This window comes from Coffea arabica, chromosome 10e, assembly GCF_036785885.1.
Source record: "Coffea arabica cultivar ET-39 chromosome 10e, Coffea Arabica ET-39 HiFi, whole genome shotgun sequence".
NCBI classification, from domain to species: Eukaryota; Viridiplantae; Streptophyta; class Magnoliopsida; order Gentianales; family Rubiaceae; genus Coffea; species Coffea arabica.
Genome location: NC_092328.1, coordinates 12803240 through 12822992, shown reverse-complemented (window position 1 = coordinate 12822992; position 19753 = coordinate 12803240). Strand labels below are relative to the sequence as shown.

The following is a 19753-nucleotide window of genomic DNA, read 5'->3' as shown; positions in this document are numbered from 1 at the left end:
TTAATCCGATTCCCTTCGCCTTGCTTTCTTAGGCCTTCCAGGAAGTCTCACTTTGTTAGGTGGCAGTACAGGTTCCTTGGTTGAGCATTTCCACGTATTTGGACCACTTATTGGAGCAATAGTAGGTTCATATGCAGCCAAGTACGCCTGCCTTGAATAACACTTGTGCACATAGGCCTCTACTTTGCCACCGGCAAGTGAAATGCATGCAATGGCATGGCAACAAGGCAAGCCTATGAGCTCCCACTTTCTACAAGTACACGTACACTTGTCTAGGTCTACCACATAGGTTCCCCCATAGATGTGTTGGACTTCAAATCTTTTGTCATCTGACTGTGGAGCAATATTGGCAGCACACTCAGTTTTTGCCCTTTCCAACTTGTTCTGAATTTTTGGGCAAATGTCATCAGTCCGTTTCTTCATCCATTCTCTTTTTGTCCTTAATCTCTCCATGAGATAAACTCTAATGTTCTCAAGCATACCAAGAATTGGTTTTTCTCTGGCCTCTAGGATGACTGAGTTGAAACTCTCACATAAGTTATTCAATAGAATATCACACTTTGCTGCTTCTCTAAAGTGTGATCTTGACCAGTGTTTTGGATTAGTGTTGTCTAGCAGCCACCTGTGAGCATTGCTATCATACTCTCTTAAAATTTCCATTTCAGATTCAAATCTCCTCATATAGGATGACCATGCACACGCGCAAAATCTATTCTTAATGGACTGTCCAGGGTGCAACTTCTTTATGTTGTTGTGTAGGTGCCGTACACAATGTCTATGCTCTACTCCTGGAACCACTTCTTCAATAGCAGATCCTAAACCCTGCAAGTGTAGACAAATAAGCAAAAGACGATTCATTGACACAAAAAAGAAATCCAGCAAGCATAAGCAGCACAATGTTACCTTTTGCCTATCACTGATGATAGTCCAGCTCTTCTATTTAGAAATTGACAAATCATACTTCAAGAATTCTATGAATCACTTCCAAGAATTTTTATTTTCTACCTCCACCACGGCATAAGCAACAGGGTAAATGCAGTCATTTGCATCAATTCCGCCTGCTGTTAACAACATTCCGGGGTGTGGACCCCTCAGGTGACAACCATCCACCCCAATCACAGGTGTACAACCAGCTTTGAACCCTCTTTTCAATGTTTCAAAGCATATATACAATCTTAAAAATCTCTCCTTACCACTGCTTTCGTCAAGTATGGTCTCCATATGCACTGTTGTCCCGGGATTACACGTAAGCAGTTCATCACAATAGTCCCACAACTTTCTGTATTGGTTTTTGTAACTACTATGAATCAACGACTTGGCCTTCATGAAAGTCTTGCTTGCCTGGTGCTTAGTGATGTTGACATTGAGTTCAAGGTGAACTTTTTCCATGAATTGTTCAACTGTCACTTTCTTATTCAGCCTAAGGAATTCCATGTAATGTCTACTTAAGAAACCAGAATTGGCCCGTTTGTGATAAAATGTCCTACCACAATGACAAGATGGTCCCATGGTTCGTATGACAAATGCATCACTATTAGCCTCTTTAGAAGCATAAATGAACCAGCTGCAATTTGCAGCCTTGCAATTAGCCCTCATTCTTCTAATATCATTCTTTTTCCATTGAAAATTTTTTTCCCATTTCACACCATAGTAATCAACTGCTCTCTTGAAGATTTGTTTATTATCGAAAAATAACCCAACATAGAATTTTGGTTCGGCATGTCAATTTCAGGCCTAAACCTGATATATCTTGGCTTCCTCATTCTTAAACTGTCCTCATCCGAGGACTCACAGCAGCTATTTAGATCCTCAGTGTTCATTGTGGCTGATTCTTCATACACTACAATGGGATCTCCACCATATAGATTCCAGTCATCCTTAGGAGCCCCTTTTTTGCAACTTTCTTGTTTGCATGCTGCTGTTTTTCCTAGTGCATCAACAGTTGGTTTTGTGGCATTATTTTGACTACCATTTGTCTCTCCATCAGCAAGTGTTTCTCCTCTTTTCTGATCAGCCCCATTTTTGTTACTTTCTTGTTTGCATGCTGCTGTTTTTTCTAGTGCATCAACACTTGGTTTTGTGGCATTATTTTTACTATCTTGAGTCTCTCCACCAGCAAGTGTTTCTCCTATTTTCAAATCAGTTTTTATCTCTTTTTCAGTACTAGCAACAGCTTTCTGGAAAATCACATCATCTTCATCTTTGTTAAAGTCATAATCACTATCATGAAAACTTTCAGCATCAGTAGACTCTAATTCTTCATCATCATCAGCAATACAGTCATTTTCTTCCTCAATAACTTCAACTGGCACTGTAGTATCTTCAAAGGTAGTGCAGTCATTGAAGGTTATGTCAACATAACAACAATCCTCTTTTGACACACTAGACTCAGCCGCACCAACATTACACCTGTCTAATTTAGTCTCCAACAACCTAATATGAAATTCTTGTATCAAATATAGTTCAACATCACCAATTTCGCTCCCTATGACAGCCATATCTGCAACATCATCTTCACTATCTATTTTGCAAAGTTTAAATTCGTTCTCTCTGCCAACTACTCTATAATACATTTTTACATTACCTTCACATCTAAGCAAAATACAGAATGCAGAGACTTTTCAAACTCACTCCATTTGTAAGAACACTCTCAAAAGATTCCACATTGCCCCCGACATACTTTTCTTCTGGTGGTCCAAAATATACCCCACCATGAAATATTTTCAGTGTAAAATAATCCAATCTGTGTCCTGTTTCTTTTTTTTTCACATAAAGACAAAAATTTTTTATTAATTATTTTTCACGTGCCCAACCTTTATTCTGTCCCTATTTCCAGTACCATAGAAGCAACAATATAATGTATTTTTGCCAATAAAGGGACCACATAAGCTAAAGAAAAATCGAAAAAAGTAACATTCCAACAAAGTGTGAACTGCCGTAGTAAAAAAAAGTACCACATGAGCTAACAAAGGGACCACATGAGCTAAAGAAAAGTACCATGAAAGCAACAATGTAATGCAGTTTTGTCAACAAAGGGACCACACGAGCTAAAGAAAAATCGAAAAAGTAACATCAATCCACATTCCTGACCCAGACATCAATCCCATATTCATCATAACAGATTCACAATAAGTTTCGATTTACCAGACTTTCCCGCTACCATTTCACTGGATCTCCAGCACTCTTAGGTGGTCCCAATTGTTCCGTCTTTAGCGTTTTCCCTTTGTCGAAGTCGCTTTCCATCATCAGATGCAACTGCATTGATGCAGATTTCAATCGGCAGCAAAATGCCCTAAATCGGTTTCACACACACTCTCGCACGAAGCTTTCCTAATTTCGGACAATGTTGGACGCAAATCAATTTTGTATCCAAGCATTAAAATCATCTTGGCATGAAATGCCCAAAATGCCCCTGAATGGACCGCCGTCTACTTCAATAAGAGACAAGTTTGGAGCGGCGCTGCGACGAAGGTCCTAAATTGGCGTATGTATTTTACTTTGAGGACTAATTTCATAGTTAAAAATTTTTAGGGATCAAATTGGCGTTAGTGAAAATGTTTAGGGACTAAATTGGCGATTTTTCCTAAAACAATTTCAGTTGAATGAATCAAGTAGCCATTATTAAGACTTAAGACAACTTTAATGTATCATATTATGTGTTATTACAAGCTGTTATTATTCCTTATATGGAATTGTTTGTTAATAGTGATCTTATTTTATGGTAAACATGCAATTGCATCTATATTGATAACTTACATATTAGTATTCTTTTCCCACAATCTATGAAATTCGCCGCCCAGATGCAGCTGCCGGAAGACTGGCTAAGAAACATCGTAACTGAAGAAAGAATCAGAGCTATCTTATGCTACTTATTATCTACATATTACCTGCAAATAAAGACTTGTAAAGATTACTATGAAGTTTCAGCCGTATTTAGATCAGATCGCATGCAAAGCAGTAAAACATAAGCAATATCTATAGCAGCACAAAACTGCTATATTAATATTGTGTGCTTAAATTTCTACTTATGACATCCGAACCCCTTTTATTCATGTTTAGGAATGTTTTTTCGATTACTATTTCATCTCACAGGCACCAATACCTGCGCACAATACGGGAACAACCCCCTAGTATACGTATACAATACTATAGTAACTTTACTAATCATTCTTTTGAAATTGTAGCCAGAAATTCAACATGAGGTGTGTTGACAAAAATTAAACCAAGCCTATTTAGAAGTTTAGTAGTTTTAGATTTATATTTTTTTTATTTGGTAACTAGATTAGAATTGGTGTCAAACTTGATTTAGGAAACAGGTTGAATCATATTTTGGTATTATAATTAGAATAGAATTTGTGGTTATGTTTCTCTATTTAAGGACTTGGAATCCTAACGTTTGAAGTTGAGGGAAATTAGTGAACTAAAACAGAATAATATGTTTCCTCCCATACCTTTCTTATTGTTTTTCATTTGTAAGATTTTAATGTTACTTCTGCTGTGCATTTTGTTGCGCTAACAAATGGTATTAGGTACCTAGATTCAAGAGTTTGATTTTGAGGTGTCTATGTATCTAGAGGGTGTGCAAAGTTTGTGATACAAAAACCTATGTCATAGGATAATGCAGAGATTGTAGTGGAGTACTCGTATATTAAACGATTGGATCATGAGAGTTGGTCTTGGAGTACTCGTTCGTTGATTGATAACTAGGGAAAAAAGAGACCCTAATTGGACAAGAGGTCTAAAGTGAGGACTTTGTCGAGATTGTTAGTATTATGTAGTGATTAGGAAAAAGGTCATGCCAAATTATTTGATCAAGCCTAAAGTCAGGGAGGCCAAGAAATTTAAGTACGAAAGGAAAACAATTAATTATTTGTGAAGATACGTAAATTATTTTGAGTTGCCATGGAGAGAGAATTTGTCAATGGTGAAAATTTTAAAATTTTACATACATTGAGTACGTATGATGAAAGATTAGAATGGGAGAAAACAATGAAAAAATATCTCAAAAAGTGTAACTTGGACGAAATTCTTAAAATCAATTCTTTCTATGATTTGTCAAAAGATGATAAGAAAATGAAGGCCAAGTTGTTTTATAACATAATGCAGAAATCTGTGGTTGAAGAATATTATATGAGAGTCTTTACTGATTCTCAATCACCTTAGTGGTTTTGGTTAGATCTTTGTTACATTTTGATGGAGTATGATTATGAGTCTGATTGTAAATCAAAACTTGGTTTGACATGGGAATTTAATTTGGAAGAAATATATGTTTGTTGATAAACAAACTTTAGAAATTTTTGGTATGGTTGAAAATTATGATTTGCATACTTTGTTTGGAGTGATTGATAAAAACAAATTTGTTAGTGAGTGCATTCATTTGGTTATGGACAAAGATGTAAAAGAAATTGTTAGTACTTGTAGAGTGGATAAATCCACTAGCAATCTTAAAATTGGAAATTGCTTGCAACAAGAAAGGCATGATTTATTGTTTGAAGACAGTGTCAATTATTATTATCCATTGAGTTGTCTTTGATTCATGAAAATGATTTAAATTGGTTGGATAAAGACATCAATGAAAGCAAAGGGAGAGAACAAAGTCATCGTAACGATCATGACAGTGATGTGCCTTTGTCCCAATTCATAACCAATAAGAAAAATAAGCATAAGGAACAAGTATTTATGAGCAAAGGCAAGAGTACTGGGAAGAAAAAACTTATATCAAAACCCGTTTCACCTTCCTTTACCAACAACTCTAGCAGTGGAGAAGATAACAGCGGTAATGTTGATGATGATGACGATGGAGGGGCAAACATGAGAGATTCTCAATGAAAAAAATGTTAGTGGTAGTGGTGGTAACTATTAGGATAATCAATACATTGGTAGCATGCCATGGGTTCAAGGAAATGATAACTATTACGTTACTCAAGATACTGATTATGGATATCATCTTGGTATAGAAGTACAGTGGCAACATTTCAGTAGAATAATTGAATTCTTGAGTGAAGGTGACTCTTCTTACTACTCAAATTCTAGGAGATATTCTTGAGTTCATGAGCACATGCAAATTTAAATATAGGTCATTCATATAGAGCCTATGATTCTGGTAACAGTTTGGATACTAGATGATTAAGACATGAGTTTGAGCGATCATATGCACCTTCCACTTGTTATTACTTTGAATACGAATCATGTGGTGGACCTTACCATCTTTAGAAGTCCATCATATTTTCTACTAGTGAATATTATAATTGGCCTACTAGAACATATTATGAGGGATCTGCATCTGATTCAAGTAGCATTAGTTGTTGTGGACACAATTATGATTCATCTAGTAGCACCACTAATAGTTTGCACAATAGAGGGTTTGGTTACTACCATAGAGGTGAGAAATTTAGATCAAATCCACCACATTTGCCATATTTTGATCATGGTTCATCTAGTGCGTCATCAAATTTAAAAGACAAATAATACGGTTCATACATTTTTCCTTATTCACATGAAGGAAATCAAGTGCAAATGCCGTATTCTTACTATAATAGGTCAGGAGATGAGCATGGTTTTGAATTTTCTCGTCATTTTACATAGTGTTAATAGGCATGTAAACAAAGTAATGGAAGCATTAGTTTATTTAAATAATTAGTAACTATATATGATAATGTAGGTAGTTAGTAAATTTAATTTGACAATTATGCTTGTTATGGTATTTTCTATTTTTAGTAATTTTTTCAGATTTTTTGAAAATTTTTATGTGCTATAATGTGCGTATCATCCAATATTCAATCGATATGTCATGATGGATGTGGAATAACTGTAACCGTGACACGGCTGCGACCTGTGACGGCGAACCATGAACACAAAAGATAGGTTAAGAGGCTGGGGAGTTGACTTGTTATCCCCCCGCACTTGTGAGCTGTGTTAGGAAAATGATGAGTCCCAGAGGCATCTGTTCTTTCAGTGTGCATTTTCCAGCAGTGTTTGGATGAAAATTCGGAGGATGTGTTTGCTATACAGAGGGATTCTTGATTGATAGGATGAGATTCAGTGGTGGCGCTCACATTGTTGCTCGAATTCTTTTGTCAACCAATTGAGAAGAATCGCTTTTGCTGCTACAATTTATCATCTTTAGCAAGTTCAGAATACTTGTATTTTCAAGAATACTAGATTGTTTTTTTGTCAAAATTCAAGAATACTAGATTGCTACCACTAGACATGGTAAATAACATTATTACTGCTGTGAGATTTACGTGTGCGTCTTGATATAAAGTCCCCAGGAACACAGGAGAACTTGACATTAGTTCTTGAATGGGGTATGGACCATCAGTGTTTGGAAGCGGTTCATGGATAGATTCAATTGTGTACTTCCCTTTTATTTAGTTCTTCTAGGTTTAATCTAATTTTAATTAGAGTCAGATAGTTTTCTGAATGCAAAGAAATAGTGATACTAGATGTATATAGAGGTATATGTCTCATGTAAAGCTTTCTATGTTTAATCAATGAAAATTAAAGTGTCGGAAATTGTCACCCCTAATTTTGATATCCACATGAGAATTATATTCCTTAATTTTAGCTTTAAAATGCATAAAGAATTACTTCAATCCAATATCTATAATTCAAGATCTAGTCAAGGTACAAAATCTTCCATTCTAGAATCCTACTTGCGGCCAGAATCGACTAACTTTTGGTTTCCATAACTTTTGCATGCTGATTCCATCTTTCTTTCTTTAGTTTCCTAACTTTTTTTTAAAGACAAACCCCGCTCACGGAGGTGGGATGTCAATCCATTATTTTATTAATAATTAAATAAAATATACAAGATTTTGAGGGGCCGAGCCTGATCTCAACAGGAAATACAAAAATGAAGGAAGTAAATCAATGTTCAATATACCTCCTAAAAGAAGTTATCTGCATCAAACCTAATGCTATTACTCCAGGAGCTAGGACCTCAGACGAGGAAATAAACAATGATGGAGAAGACAACCATGCACCTTGGCAAACAAGCAAGATTAATTCTAAAATGGAAACTATATAAGGGGACGCCTCCTAATAGAAGGCATCTGAATTCCTTCCACCATCAATGCACCACGAGCTGGAGCTGGAAGAGAAGCCTGGATGTGTATACATGTTGTACAACTAACTGTGAGCCCAATTTAGCTAAAATATCAGCTACTTGATTCGCCTTCAGAAAACAATGAGTGATTCCAGAGAATATATGTGTCATTTGGTGCAACTCCTCAACCTCAGCCAAGATAGACCACGGGCAGGAGTTTTTCCTCTAGCTGAATGTTGACTAGAAGTAAAGAATCCAATTCAATGAAGACGCTAACAAATCCGCGGAGGAGACAATGTTTAACCCCAAACAATCACTACAACAAAAATGGCCTTTAGCAGCATTTAAAATTGTTAGTATAGATAATCTAACCTGACACTTTATCTATCCTCACACCTAGGGTGAGTGTTGTCCTTTCCAATGTGGGGATAACCTCAAATCTTTAGCAGCATTCAAATGTGTTAGGAAAACAATGCTGCTATAGCATTCCCTCTGCCAACAAAAACTCTGTTTTGTGATAATCGAAAGTGTCCGTATAGCATTAGAACATCAGTAGCGGATCAGTAGTATATCCAGTTTATGAAGGCATCTTGAGTTGTCTTAATATATGGCTTTAAGCACGTAGCCATGTGAATTTACACTGCTTTGGACAACATGCTCATTTGTCATTAGTGTTTTTTGAAGCTAAGCTATGCTGACACTTTTAATTGCCAGGAGTTTTTCCCAGTTTTTTTTTATATGGAAGCAACCTGCAATTAGTCCTTCCTGCTGTAGATTCCATCAACCAGAATCCCAAGGGACTTGTAAAATTATCCCAAAGAGCAGAATGCATATACCAATTTAAAAAAAGAAGTCGATACTTAAATATAATTCATCCGATTAAAAGTCGATAACAAGTACAAACATAGCAAGTACTAAAATCGCAAACAAGTGCTCAAAGCAAGTACTAAAATCCCAATAAAGTACCGAAAGATTCTCATTTACAATAACTTGAAAGACTTTCTTGTGCACAAACTAAAAGACTCTCATCCCTAACAAGTTGAAAGAAGTAGAAGTAGCTTCCAAACTTTCCATTTTGTTGAGAGTCCTCAGTCATAACCATGAAGTCCCCATCATTCTTCAGTTGGTTCCACCCGTGCACAAAGACCAAGGGGATCATTAGATCATCATAGCAAAGTCACTAAAATTCCAGAAAATTCGCAATGTATTTAAGTAGTGCATATCTCACCAAATGACAAGACCAAGCAACTGGTGCACCAAGTGCATCTTAAATTGTTTGTTGCAAATCATACGGTCTAATCAATTGCTCACGTGGACTCATTGCAACTTGTATCTGTATTTCACACCAGTTTGGCCCAAGAGCTTGTCCCCCGACCTTATCCAATGGATTCAAACTCCGTAAATATCCCTTTGCCACGATTTTTGTTGGGTCAAACAAACTTTTTAGTGAAACCATATTCGCTACCTAGTAAAGATCCAACAAGTACAAGAATCAAACTCATGCCAAATTCCAGATTACAAATGTAAAAGTTTAAAAGTTGTAAATACTTACTCGAATAGGTCGCTTGGCTCACGATGGAGTATGGCTTGACACATTGTTAGATGATGATGAAGGATGTCTCGGGCTGTCAATTGGAGAGCCCCTTCCATGTTGAACTAAAACCATTTTCTTCAAGCTGGCTATTTCATCATCTTGTCGCTGAAGCCTTTCCTCCAAACGGACCAATGTTGACTGTTGTTGAACACTTATGCGGTAACATGTGTTACGACTAGGAATGTCTTCCCATAAGTCCGTTGGATTCACACCGTCACTAAACAAGCGAACATGATCGACCATGTTTGTCTTGGCCAACCACCTGGGCAAACATATCATCGCGACCAACTGGATCTTGCGAATCCGATGGAAGCTGATTTTTCAGCTCATTCATTTTTTCCTACATAATAAAGGAAAACACTTGTTATTGCAAAACAATGGTAGAATTTATAGGCTTGTGTTCTCGGATCCTTACCAAATTCTCAGCAACTATGGTACTTGATGGAATTCCAACGGCATGGGTATAAAACTTATTGAACATTTCTACTCTAGTAGGAGGTCTTCCCAACTGTTTGGCCTATAAGAAATTGAATTTTTTTAATTATAGTTTTAGCATTTAGCATATAATTGAAAAACAAGCTAACATAATGAAACATGTACGAGTAAAAAAAATTAGCAACTAAAAAAAGGATGAGGTATCACCAAGTGGTTCCGAAGATGAGCAAATGACTTTTTTCCGGTTGTGTGGTTCATCTTCTTCTCCCCTCTAGCTTTCTTGTTCCTCTCACTTAGTTTCTAAATTTCAAAATCAAAAGCAAGATTACAGCATTGAATAAACACAACTTTATGAAGAATGTTGTAGCTGATTTGTACCTTTGCTTCTTCACTCTTCCAATAAGCCCAAAGTTTGATCCATTGCTCTTCCCGTGCCCTTATGTCCTTTTGAAACCGAGCTTCAGCATTTGGCACGGCAGGATCAAAATATGTAGCCTTTAAATCTGTCTTCCAACTTCTCCATTTTTTGCCAATAGATCTTAAGATCCAAGCTTCCAGTCCCATAGGCAAAGCAAACCTTTCCTGAAACGTAGTTAGGAACAAGAAAATCAACATAACTTCACAGTAATTTTTGTAGAAAGCATACATAATACAAAAAGCTACCATTACCTTTATTACTTCTAACATGTCCATTTTAAGTTTCTTTGGCATCTTAAGCCAACTTTCAACATCTATTGGACAATACATACCATTCCTAGCCAAACTGCCCAAGAATTCAAAGAAAGAGGTTTTCTCACTTATTGGGATCCCATTGTCATCGAGTTTAATCTCAATCTGTGGAAGGTCCTTAGGCCGACCCCAAATTTCTTTCATAAATGTAGGGCCTCGGGTTTTCTGATGCACTTCACTTGAATCATTTGTAGTTTCTTTTCCTGTATAAAATAAGAAAAAGGTGCAAGTTATGAACATAAAAAATGCACTTCTGGAATTGGTTCAAAACAGTTAGTAATACCTGCATCGTCCGAGTTGCATGACATGAAGGTGGTGTCATTGGAATGTGGACCTCGAGAATCCTGATTTGGATTTTCTTCAGTTGGTTCATGCCTTGTTCCAAGTGGAGATTGTTGAACTGGAGAGTTCTGGCACTGCTCATGCGACTGTGAACCTCCATCAGCTTGTTGAGTAACTTGGTCACCTGATTGGCGCATTATTCCCAATGTAGAATTCTGAATTGGAGATTGAGGTGCCCGAGCAGCGTCTCCTTGAACTTGTTCAATTACATTTTCATGGCTTGTTCCAAGTGGAGGCTACTGCCTTGTTTCATGACATGAGGGAGGTTGCTCAATTGGTTCATCTCTCAATCCATTTGCAGCGCGCTTACCTTTTCGACCTCTACGGGCCATACCTGCATATTTCACCATTTATTTGATACCAGGTCCATCAATCTTGAAGGTGAAAGCCATCAATCAAAGTTTCCAGTTCCAGCATAAACCAAAATCAGTAACACATATGCATTTTCTATTTAACAGGAAGATTAGCTACAAGGCTCAACTTTAATTGATTTTGACTTGACTTCTTGGTAGTAAGTCTTTTTACTAGTGCCTGTTCAAAATTTTACCAGCTGGGCAAGTAGGATTTCAATCAATATAAAACCTAAACTTGTCTGCCAATCCATCCTGCCAAATGCATAAACTTGTTAGTGGTGGTAGGGTGGATTGGCTTCTGTTTGACGTTGTCTGTGGTCCTTATGATTTTGTACACTCTAGGGTCGGCCAAACTTTTATTCTTTTCAATTAGAGACAATAATTAAACACCCTACATGTGATCAACATTACCCAATAAATGAGAGTAGATTGCCTAAAATTAGACTCAATCTACAAGTGGAAAAGGTTTTGATCTGATAGCTAAGGTTGAAACCCTATAAATTAAAGTTTTCAGGTTCAAATCACCTATTTCTCTCTTCATTTCTTAAATTTCACCTCTCCTCTGATAGAAAAAAAGATATAAAAAAAATTAGATTCAAACTACTAAATAAGGAAATTGCCTCAAACTTGAACCCAAAAGTTGCCACATAATAGTATAGAAACTTTTACATTATTAGGATTGATGAAATGTGCCCTAAATTTGCTTATGCTCGTTCATGCATTTTCTCAAGCAACACTTCAAGCATTCCAGTACACAATCATTTGTTGGTGGAAAACAAAACCAACAGAATAGGCATTTTAGAACCCCAGTTCTACCAAGTACTAGCAAAGACACTTATAATTTTCAACAATCATACTAGAATCTAGAGCTAGCATTTTCGCTTGGGACTACAAATTTCCTCATAATCAATCAGCACCAAAGTTTTAGAAGTCCATCATTCACGCGAAAAAAAAAGAAAACTTTGCACAGAGCAACTGACAATACACAACAGTATGTCTTCAATTCAACAGCAAGCACAAGCCACATTGTCCTAACCTGACAGACTACTGCCAAGGCTCTGGAATATTTCACAACCGCTAGGCATATTGTCCTCTACTGTGAGGATGTTGTCAGAAACCACACAATAAGAGCATCTCTACCAGGGCTTTCGACCTATGCAATTAGAAATGTGCTTCTCAAGCCCTTAGGAGCTGGTCATAAATGTGCTTCTCAATCCCTTAGCAGATGTCTACCATGCAATGCAAAATTAGACAAAAAATACTGAAATTACCTCAAACTGTGGCTTGAATCCCTAACTTGTCGGTTTCCCCAAGCTTCAAGCACTGAACTCCAGCTTTCACCCAAGCTTTGAAGCCCTAATTTATGATTTCTTGCCACCAAGCCAATGCAACAGCCGAATTAGGGATTTCCCTGGTGCAAGCTCAACAAAGTTACCCAAATGGTTGCGATTTCATGGATGGTTTACCCAAACTGGTGGTGCGAGCTTGAAACAGAGAGAGAGGACAAAGACAGAGGACAACGGGAGGGAGAAGATGGCTGAAATAAAGGCGGTACTAATGACGCCAAAGTAAATTAGTCAAGACTCTTGAATTTTTCACTTTGCCGTGCTACTAATGAAATTTATGTGTGTTTGGGCAAAATTTGGTTAAAGCTATTTAACAACTAAAAATTTTGTTAAAGCTATATACAATACTATAATATAACAACTAAAAATCAAGTGGCTAAAAATTTTGTGTGTTGTATATAACAACTAAAAATTTTCTTAAAGCTAAATACAATATAATTTAACAACTAAAAATGTAAGAACTAAAAATTTTGTGTGTGGTATATAACAACTAAAAATTTTACAAAAGCTACATACAATATAATATAACAACTTAAAATTTTGTTAAAGCTATATACAATTTTGTTAAAGCTATATACAACAAAATATAACAACTAAAAATTTGAATATTAGCTATACACAACATGATATAACAACTTAAAATTTTGTTAAAATTATATACAATATATTATAACAACTAGAAATATAACAACTAAAAATGTTCTAAAAAATATAACAACCTTAAATGTCCTATAAATATTTTTGAATACAAGTTGTCTACTACAAATAGAAGTTGTCTACTACATGAACGGAATGCTTGATAAATGTTAGAATTAGAATTGATTGAACATATATATATATATATATATGTATTCAATGTTTTATAGATTTGATCGTGTCTCTAGTCTTGTTCAAAGGTAATCCTAAAATACAATTAAACCGAAGAACCTTAAATCAAAGAGTAGTGATGAAGTATACAGAACATGCAATAACGAGCTAAGATTAATGATCGGTTTGATAAACTCGATCGGTTTGATCGTATCTAGTTCGATCAGTTCGAAAATTTATAAATGATCACTAAGCAAACTGTCTTACACTTGGATCGGGTTGATCGATTTGACCGAATCCACCGGTTCGATCTGTTCGATCGTGTCTTCAGTCTTATATTTATTGTTAATCCCAAAATTCAATTAAACTAGTTTCTCGACCAAAGATTCAAAATTCAATTAAACAAATTAAACGATCGGTTCGATTGATTTGATCATGTCTCTAGTCTTGTTCAATGGTAATCCTAAAATTCAATGAAACCGAAGAACCTTAAATAAAAAAGTAGTGATGAAGTATACAGAACATGCAATAACGAGCTAAGATTAATGATCGGTTTCATAGACTCGATCGGTTTGATCGTATCTAGTTCGATCGGTTCGAAAATTTATAAATGATCACTAAGCAAACTGTCTTACACTTGGATTGGGTTGATCGATTTGATCGAATCCACCGGTTCGATCTGTTCGATCGTGTCTTCAGTCTTATATTTATTGTTAATCCCAAAATTCAATTAAACCAGTTTCTCGACCAAAGATTCAAAATTCAATTAAACAAATTGAACGATTGGTTCGATCGATTTGATCGTGTCTCTAGTCTTGTTCAATGGTAATCATAAAATTTAATTAAACCGAAGAACCTTAAATCAAAGAGTAGTGATGAAGTATACAGAACATGCAATAACGAGTTAAGATTAATGATCGGTTTGATAGACTCGATCGGTTCGAAAATTTATAAATGATCACTAAGCAAACTGTCTTACACTTGGATAGGGTTGATCGATTTGATCGAATCCACCGGTTCGATCTGTTCGATCGTGTCTTCAGTTTTATATTTATTGTTAATCCCAAAATTCAATTAAACTAGTTTCTCGACCAAAGATTCAAAATTCAATTAAACAAATTGAACAATCGGTTCGATCGATTTGATCGTGTCTCTAGTCTTGTTCAATGGTAATCCTAAAATTCAATTAAACCGAAGAACCTTTGACGGGTATTTTACATACGTGCAAGCTAAAAAATACCGAATTACACCCGTTCACTGCAAGTATACATATCAACTAGTAGTTTAGGGTATATATCGGGTTGATCCCACAGGGAAGAGTGAACAATTACCGGTATTACTAAAGCTTCTCTATTATTTAGACTATCAATGAATTATGACAAATTTATCCTACTGAAATTATACAAAATAACAAATAAATGCTCCTTAGGTTGTGGTATCCCTAACTACTCATGCAAGTGCTATATTTGGATCATTGAATGCTACATCTAGGCTAATTATGGTGTAATTTCTTTATGTATTTGAATCCTACTTTCGTAGTGAATCAATTATACTTATAACTAATCCATACCTATTCTCATGGTTATGAAATTAGTTACAAATTCATTTCTTCAGTGAAATTACATGAAATGAATCACTAAAAACCACATAGGTGCACCTCTATTCTCGTGAGTGTACTTCCTATGTTTAGCACTTCTTGAACTAGTGTTAAATCTCAATTTTCATTGCAGAAATAACACCTTAGATAATCACAATTAATGGTACCAGATTAATCATGATTTCAAGAGCTAAAGTGCTAAATAACTTGCTCAAATCATAGCAGTTAATCATCTTTTTATTCTATTTAAACAGATATTTATTCATATAACGTAGCTAAATATTATTTAAGTTGTGAAAGTATCTTTTGAAGCGAGAATCGACATTTTTAGATGAAAATCACCGGTTACTCAACACTTCACAGACTCAAGTTGTTTTGCATACTCTTAATTCAAGTACCATTTTACGCGAAAGTCGACATTTGTAGATGAAGACTCCCGGTTACTAAGTACAAGAATCATTGGAGTAGAATAAATCTTTTTTTTCTTCTTTTTTTTTTCATTTTCTCTTTTTTTTTTTCTTTTTTTTTAATAGCAAAGAGAATAATAATTTTCTAAAAAAATAATCATGAGAAGAGTATTGCACTTATTGACCATATTTGTCACTTAACTAAATAAAATCAAGTAAAGAAAAGAAATTTCATTAAATATGCAAAAAAAAAAAATAGGCATAATTTTCTGCACTTCGCAAGATATATTTTCCTACAAATGCAAAATTATAATTACATAATAGTCATTTCCAAATTAAATGAGAAAAGTAGTTTCCAAATCATATATATTTATCTCAAATGTAGAAGGAATTTGAACTACTAATGGTATGGAACTTTGTTACCCCTTTGGATGAAATTTAAAATTTAAAATATTTGGGGCAAATTTGCAATTTTTGACAAGATGTTAGAAAAAATTTAAATTTTAACACAAGTCCAATATTTGCAACTAATAAGTCAATCACATACAATATATATAATCTCAATTCTCCCCCCACACTTAACATACACATTGTCCTCAATGTGTAAAAAGAAAAATCAAGATAAAGAAAGTAATACTCCCCTATGATGTGATTGAGTATGAAGCTTCAAGGTACGTTGTTCGCCTTTCTTCATCGCTTCATGAGTTCCATTTGGTAACCATTAGAGATATAAACCTAAAAATAGAAAATGAGAAACAAAAGTGATAATAAAGGCTTAATAAACATATAACGGCGATCCGTAATTCCTTAGCCTTTGTGGTGGTGATGTACCTATAGAAAATACATAATAAGCAACTCAAGGTACAAGAAAATATATGAGGAAAAGAAGAAAAATAGAACCAGGGAAGTTGCATTTTTTTTTTTCAAAAAAACGTGCTCAGAAAACGCGACTCTTAAAAAAAAATGCTCAGAAAACGTGGCTGAACAAAACGTGCCATAAAGCTGCGTTTTTGAAGTCGCATTTCCTTCACCAATCTTGCAGGATTGAAAACGCGGTTCTTTGAGAAAACGCGACTTGGAGGCGCGTTTTCTAAGCCGCGTTTTTAGTTTGATCCAGGCTTGAAAACGCGACTGCCATCAAAATGCGACTTCAAGTCGCGTTTTAAGGGCTCGTTTTCTGTTCTGCAGGTGCAGAATTGAAAACGCGATTCTGTGAACACGCGACTCAGAGGCACGTTTTCTTGAGAAACGCGTTTTCTGCTGCGAATTTTAGCAGAAATTCAACTTTTGAAAATTTACAAATAATACCCCAATCATTCAAAATGCATCATAAATCATTTGTTTGTAAAATTTATCAATGTGCACACATGTAAAACATTAAAAACATGCATTTTAGCCCCTTTTAACGGATCAAAAACAACAATTACTCAAATCGAGGGGTTGAGTTCCTTGATCAAATTTCGCCTTTTTCACCTCATTTGGTCACTTTTGCTTCCATTTCCAATACCTACAAATGAAAAATAACAAAATAACTCAAACACATACTTTAAACATAAAATCACCCCAAAATAACATAAACTTAAACAAACATTGGGTTGCCTCCCAATAAGCGCTTCTTTAAAGTCAATAGCTTGACTATTTCACCTTATTTTTCAAGGAGACTTAGTTAACGAATAATCCATCATTTTAGGTCGTGGTGGATCATTAAAAGGTGGCTTTATCGCGAAAGCCACATAATCTAATGATGTGAGAAATGAAAGTGCCTTACATATTCCAAATGTTTCATAGATCTTACCTTGAATATGCACCACTTGAGAACTTACCAAAGGAAATGCCATGAAAGTATCTTGGGCAGGAATATCTTTAAAACCTGTACTTTTTATACACTCCTCAAGAGGGGTGAAAATTGAGCCATTAAAACTCACCTCTTGAGGTTCAAAGTTAGTTCCAAAGATATTATCATGTGAAATGGATATTTGCTCATTAAAACACTCTTGAGATTCATCATTTTCATCAAAATGCAACCCATTTTCACATACAACATTCCCATCATTCATGCTAGGATCATTTTGCACATTATTAGAGGAAATAACTTCACACAATGCATTCAATTGCTCATGTATTCTACCAAAGTGAGAAGCTAATTCATCTATTCTTTCCTCAATCCTATCAAAACGGTCGAAAGTTGCATTTGCTAGCTTTTCTATTGCTAAATCAAATTGATTAGAAAAATTTTCTACAGCTAGCTCCCAAGATGCATTAGAATCATTAGCTAATGGTTCACTTTCTAATTCCCAAGGCAGAGGTGCATTAGCTAACTTCTCTATTGCCAACTCCCAAGATGGTTTTGATTCATATTGGACACTTTCAGGTTGGTAATCATAAAAATTTGGAGAGTCACTATATACACATTGATTTTTCCAACCATAAGCAGGAGAATTGCTCCAATTAGCACTATATTGATCAAAACAAGGATTGTAATGCTCTAATTCATCATAATAATCCACATTTTGTGCTTGCATACATGTATTAGTAGCATGATAACCTCCACACAAGTCACAAATCACATGATAAGAATTAAAAGCATTAGCATTCCCCCCTTGCTCAATTTCATGCATCATGGTGTCCATTTGAACTTGTAACTTAATTACATCAAATTTTGCCTTTAAGCACCTTAAACCATCTTCAAAAGACATACATTCAGTAAATTCTTGGTTACATCTGTTGAAGGAGCTTTGCACTTGATAACCATCCATTGCCAATCTTCCACTTCTCAAGCATTGTCCTCCAAATTGACCTACCCTTCTCATCACCTAAAATTGCTTTTAAACAACTTAAGAGCAAGATTAGTAAGAAGAATAGGTTATAAAACACATACACATAAAAACACTAAAATAACAGAAAATAACATTCACACTATAACTAATAAAATGTCTAAACTAATAAAGTTGCTCTTCACACCGATATTGCCAAATCTTCCCCGGCAACGGCGCCAAAAACTTGACGGGTATTTTACATACGTGCAAGCTAAAAAATACCGAATTACACCCGTTCACTGCAAGTATACAGATCAACTAGTAGTTTAGGGTATATATCGGGTCGATCCCACAGGGAAGAGTGAACAATTACCGGTGTTACTAAAGCTTCTCTATTATTTAGAGTATCAATGAATTATATCAAATTTATCCTACTGAAATTATACAAAATAACAAATAAATGCTCCTTAGGTTGTGGTATCCCTAACTACTCATGCAAGTGCTATATTTGGATCATTGAATGCTACATCTAGGCTAATTATGGTGTAATTTCTTTATGTATTTGAATCCTACTTTCGTAGTGAATCAATTATACTTATAACTAATCCATACCTATTCTCATGGTTATGAAATTAGTTACAAATTCATTTCTTCAGTGAAATTACATGAAATGAATCACTAAAAACCACATAGGTGCACCTCTATTCTCGTGAGTGTACTTCCTATGTTTAGCACTTCTTGAACTAGTGTTAAATCTCAATTTTCATTGCAGAAACAACACCTTAGATAATCACAATTAATGGTACCAGATTAATCATGATTTCAAGAGCTAAAGTGCTAAATAACTTGCTCAAATCATAGCAGTTAAATAGCCAAATAATAAACACTAACAATCATAGAAAGTTCAACCAAACCCAAGGCATAAACTTTAGAGACACATAAATAACACAAAATCCAGAACTTGCATATTAACTAAATTTGGAATCAAGTACAAAAGATAAAGAATTGGAAAGGAATGTAACCCATGTCACTTGAGCTCATCACCTTGCCTTCTTCATCTCCATCTTAATCCTAGTCTAGCAATATACAAGAATGGATGAACTACACTAGCTAAACTATCATACACAAAGGAAATTGAAGAACTACATTTCTGCACTTCAAGCTCTCTCCCCCGTATGATTCTCTCCCTCTGATTGCTCTCTATATAAAACTGATATGAGGTGCCTTTCCACTGGTCCAAAATTTCTGCTATGATTCTCCAAATCTGAATTTGTTAAGGGAGTCAAAAATAATGGCTTTTGACTTGGAACCTTGGCTATATCTCTTCCTTATATCTTCTG

At 35.3% G+C, this 19753-nt stretch overlaps 1 protein-coding gene across 1 annotated transcript; it reads right to left on the bottom strand.

The window, feature by feature from the left end:
- LOC113713930 (uncharacterized) lies at window positions 1–1596 on the bottom strand. The gene is made up of 2 exons (XM_027237736.1): window positions 1006–1596; window positions 1–822 (listed from the first exon to the last, which is right to left on the bottom strand). Exons 1-2 carry the CDS (start codon window positions 1594–1596, stop codon window positions 1–3), a joined length of 1413 nt encoding a protein of 470 aa, XP_027093537.1.
- Between the last annotated feature and the right edge of the window lie 18157 nt (window positions 1597–19753).

Coding starts and splice junctions, on each gene's coding strand:
- LOC113713930 (XM_027237736.1), bottom strand. CDS start 1,596: ATGAGGGCTAATTGCAAGGCTGCAAATTGCAGCTGGTTCATTTATGCT. Junction 823..1,005: donor TTGCTTATGCCGTGGTGGAG/GTAGAAAATAAA, acceptor CTACACTTGCAG/GGTTTAGGATCTGCTATTGA.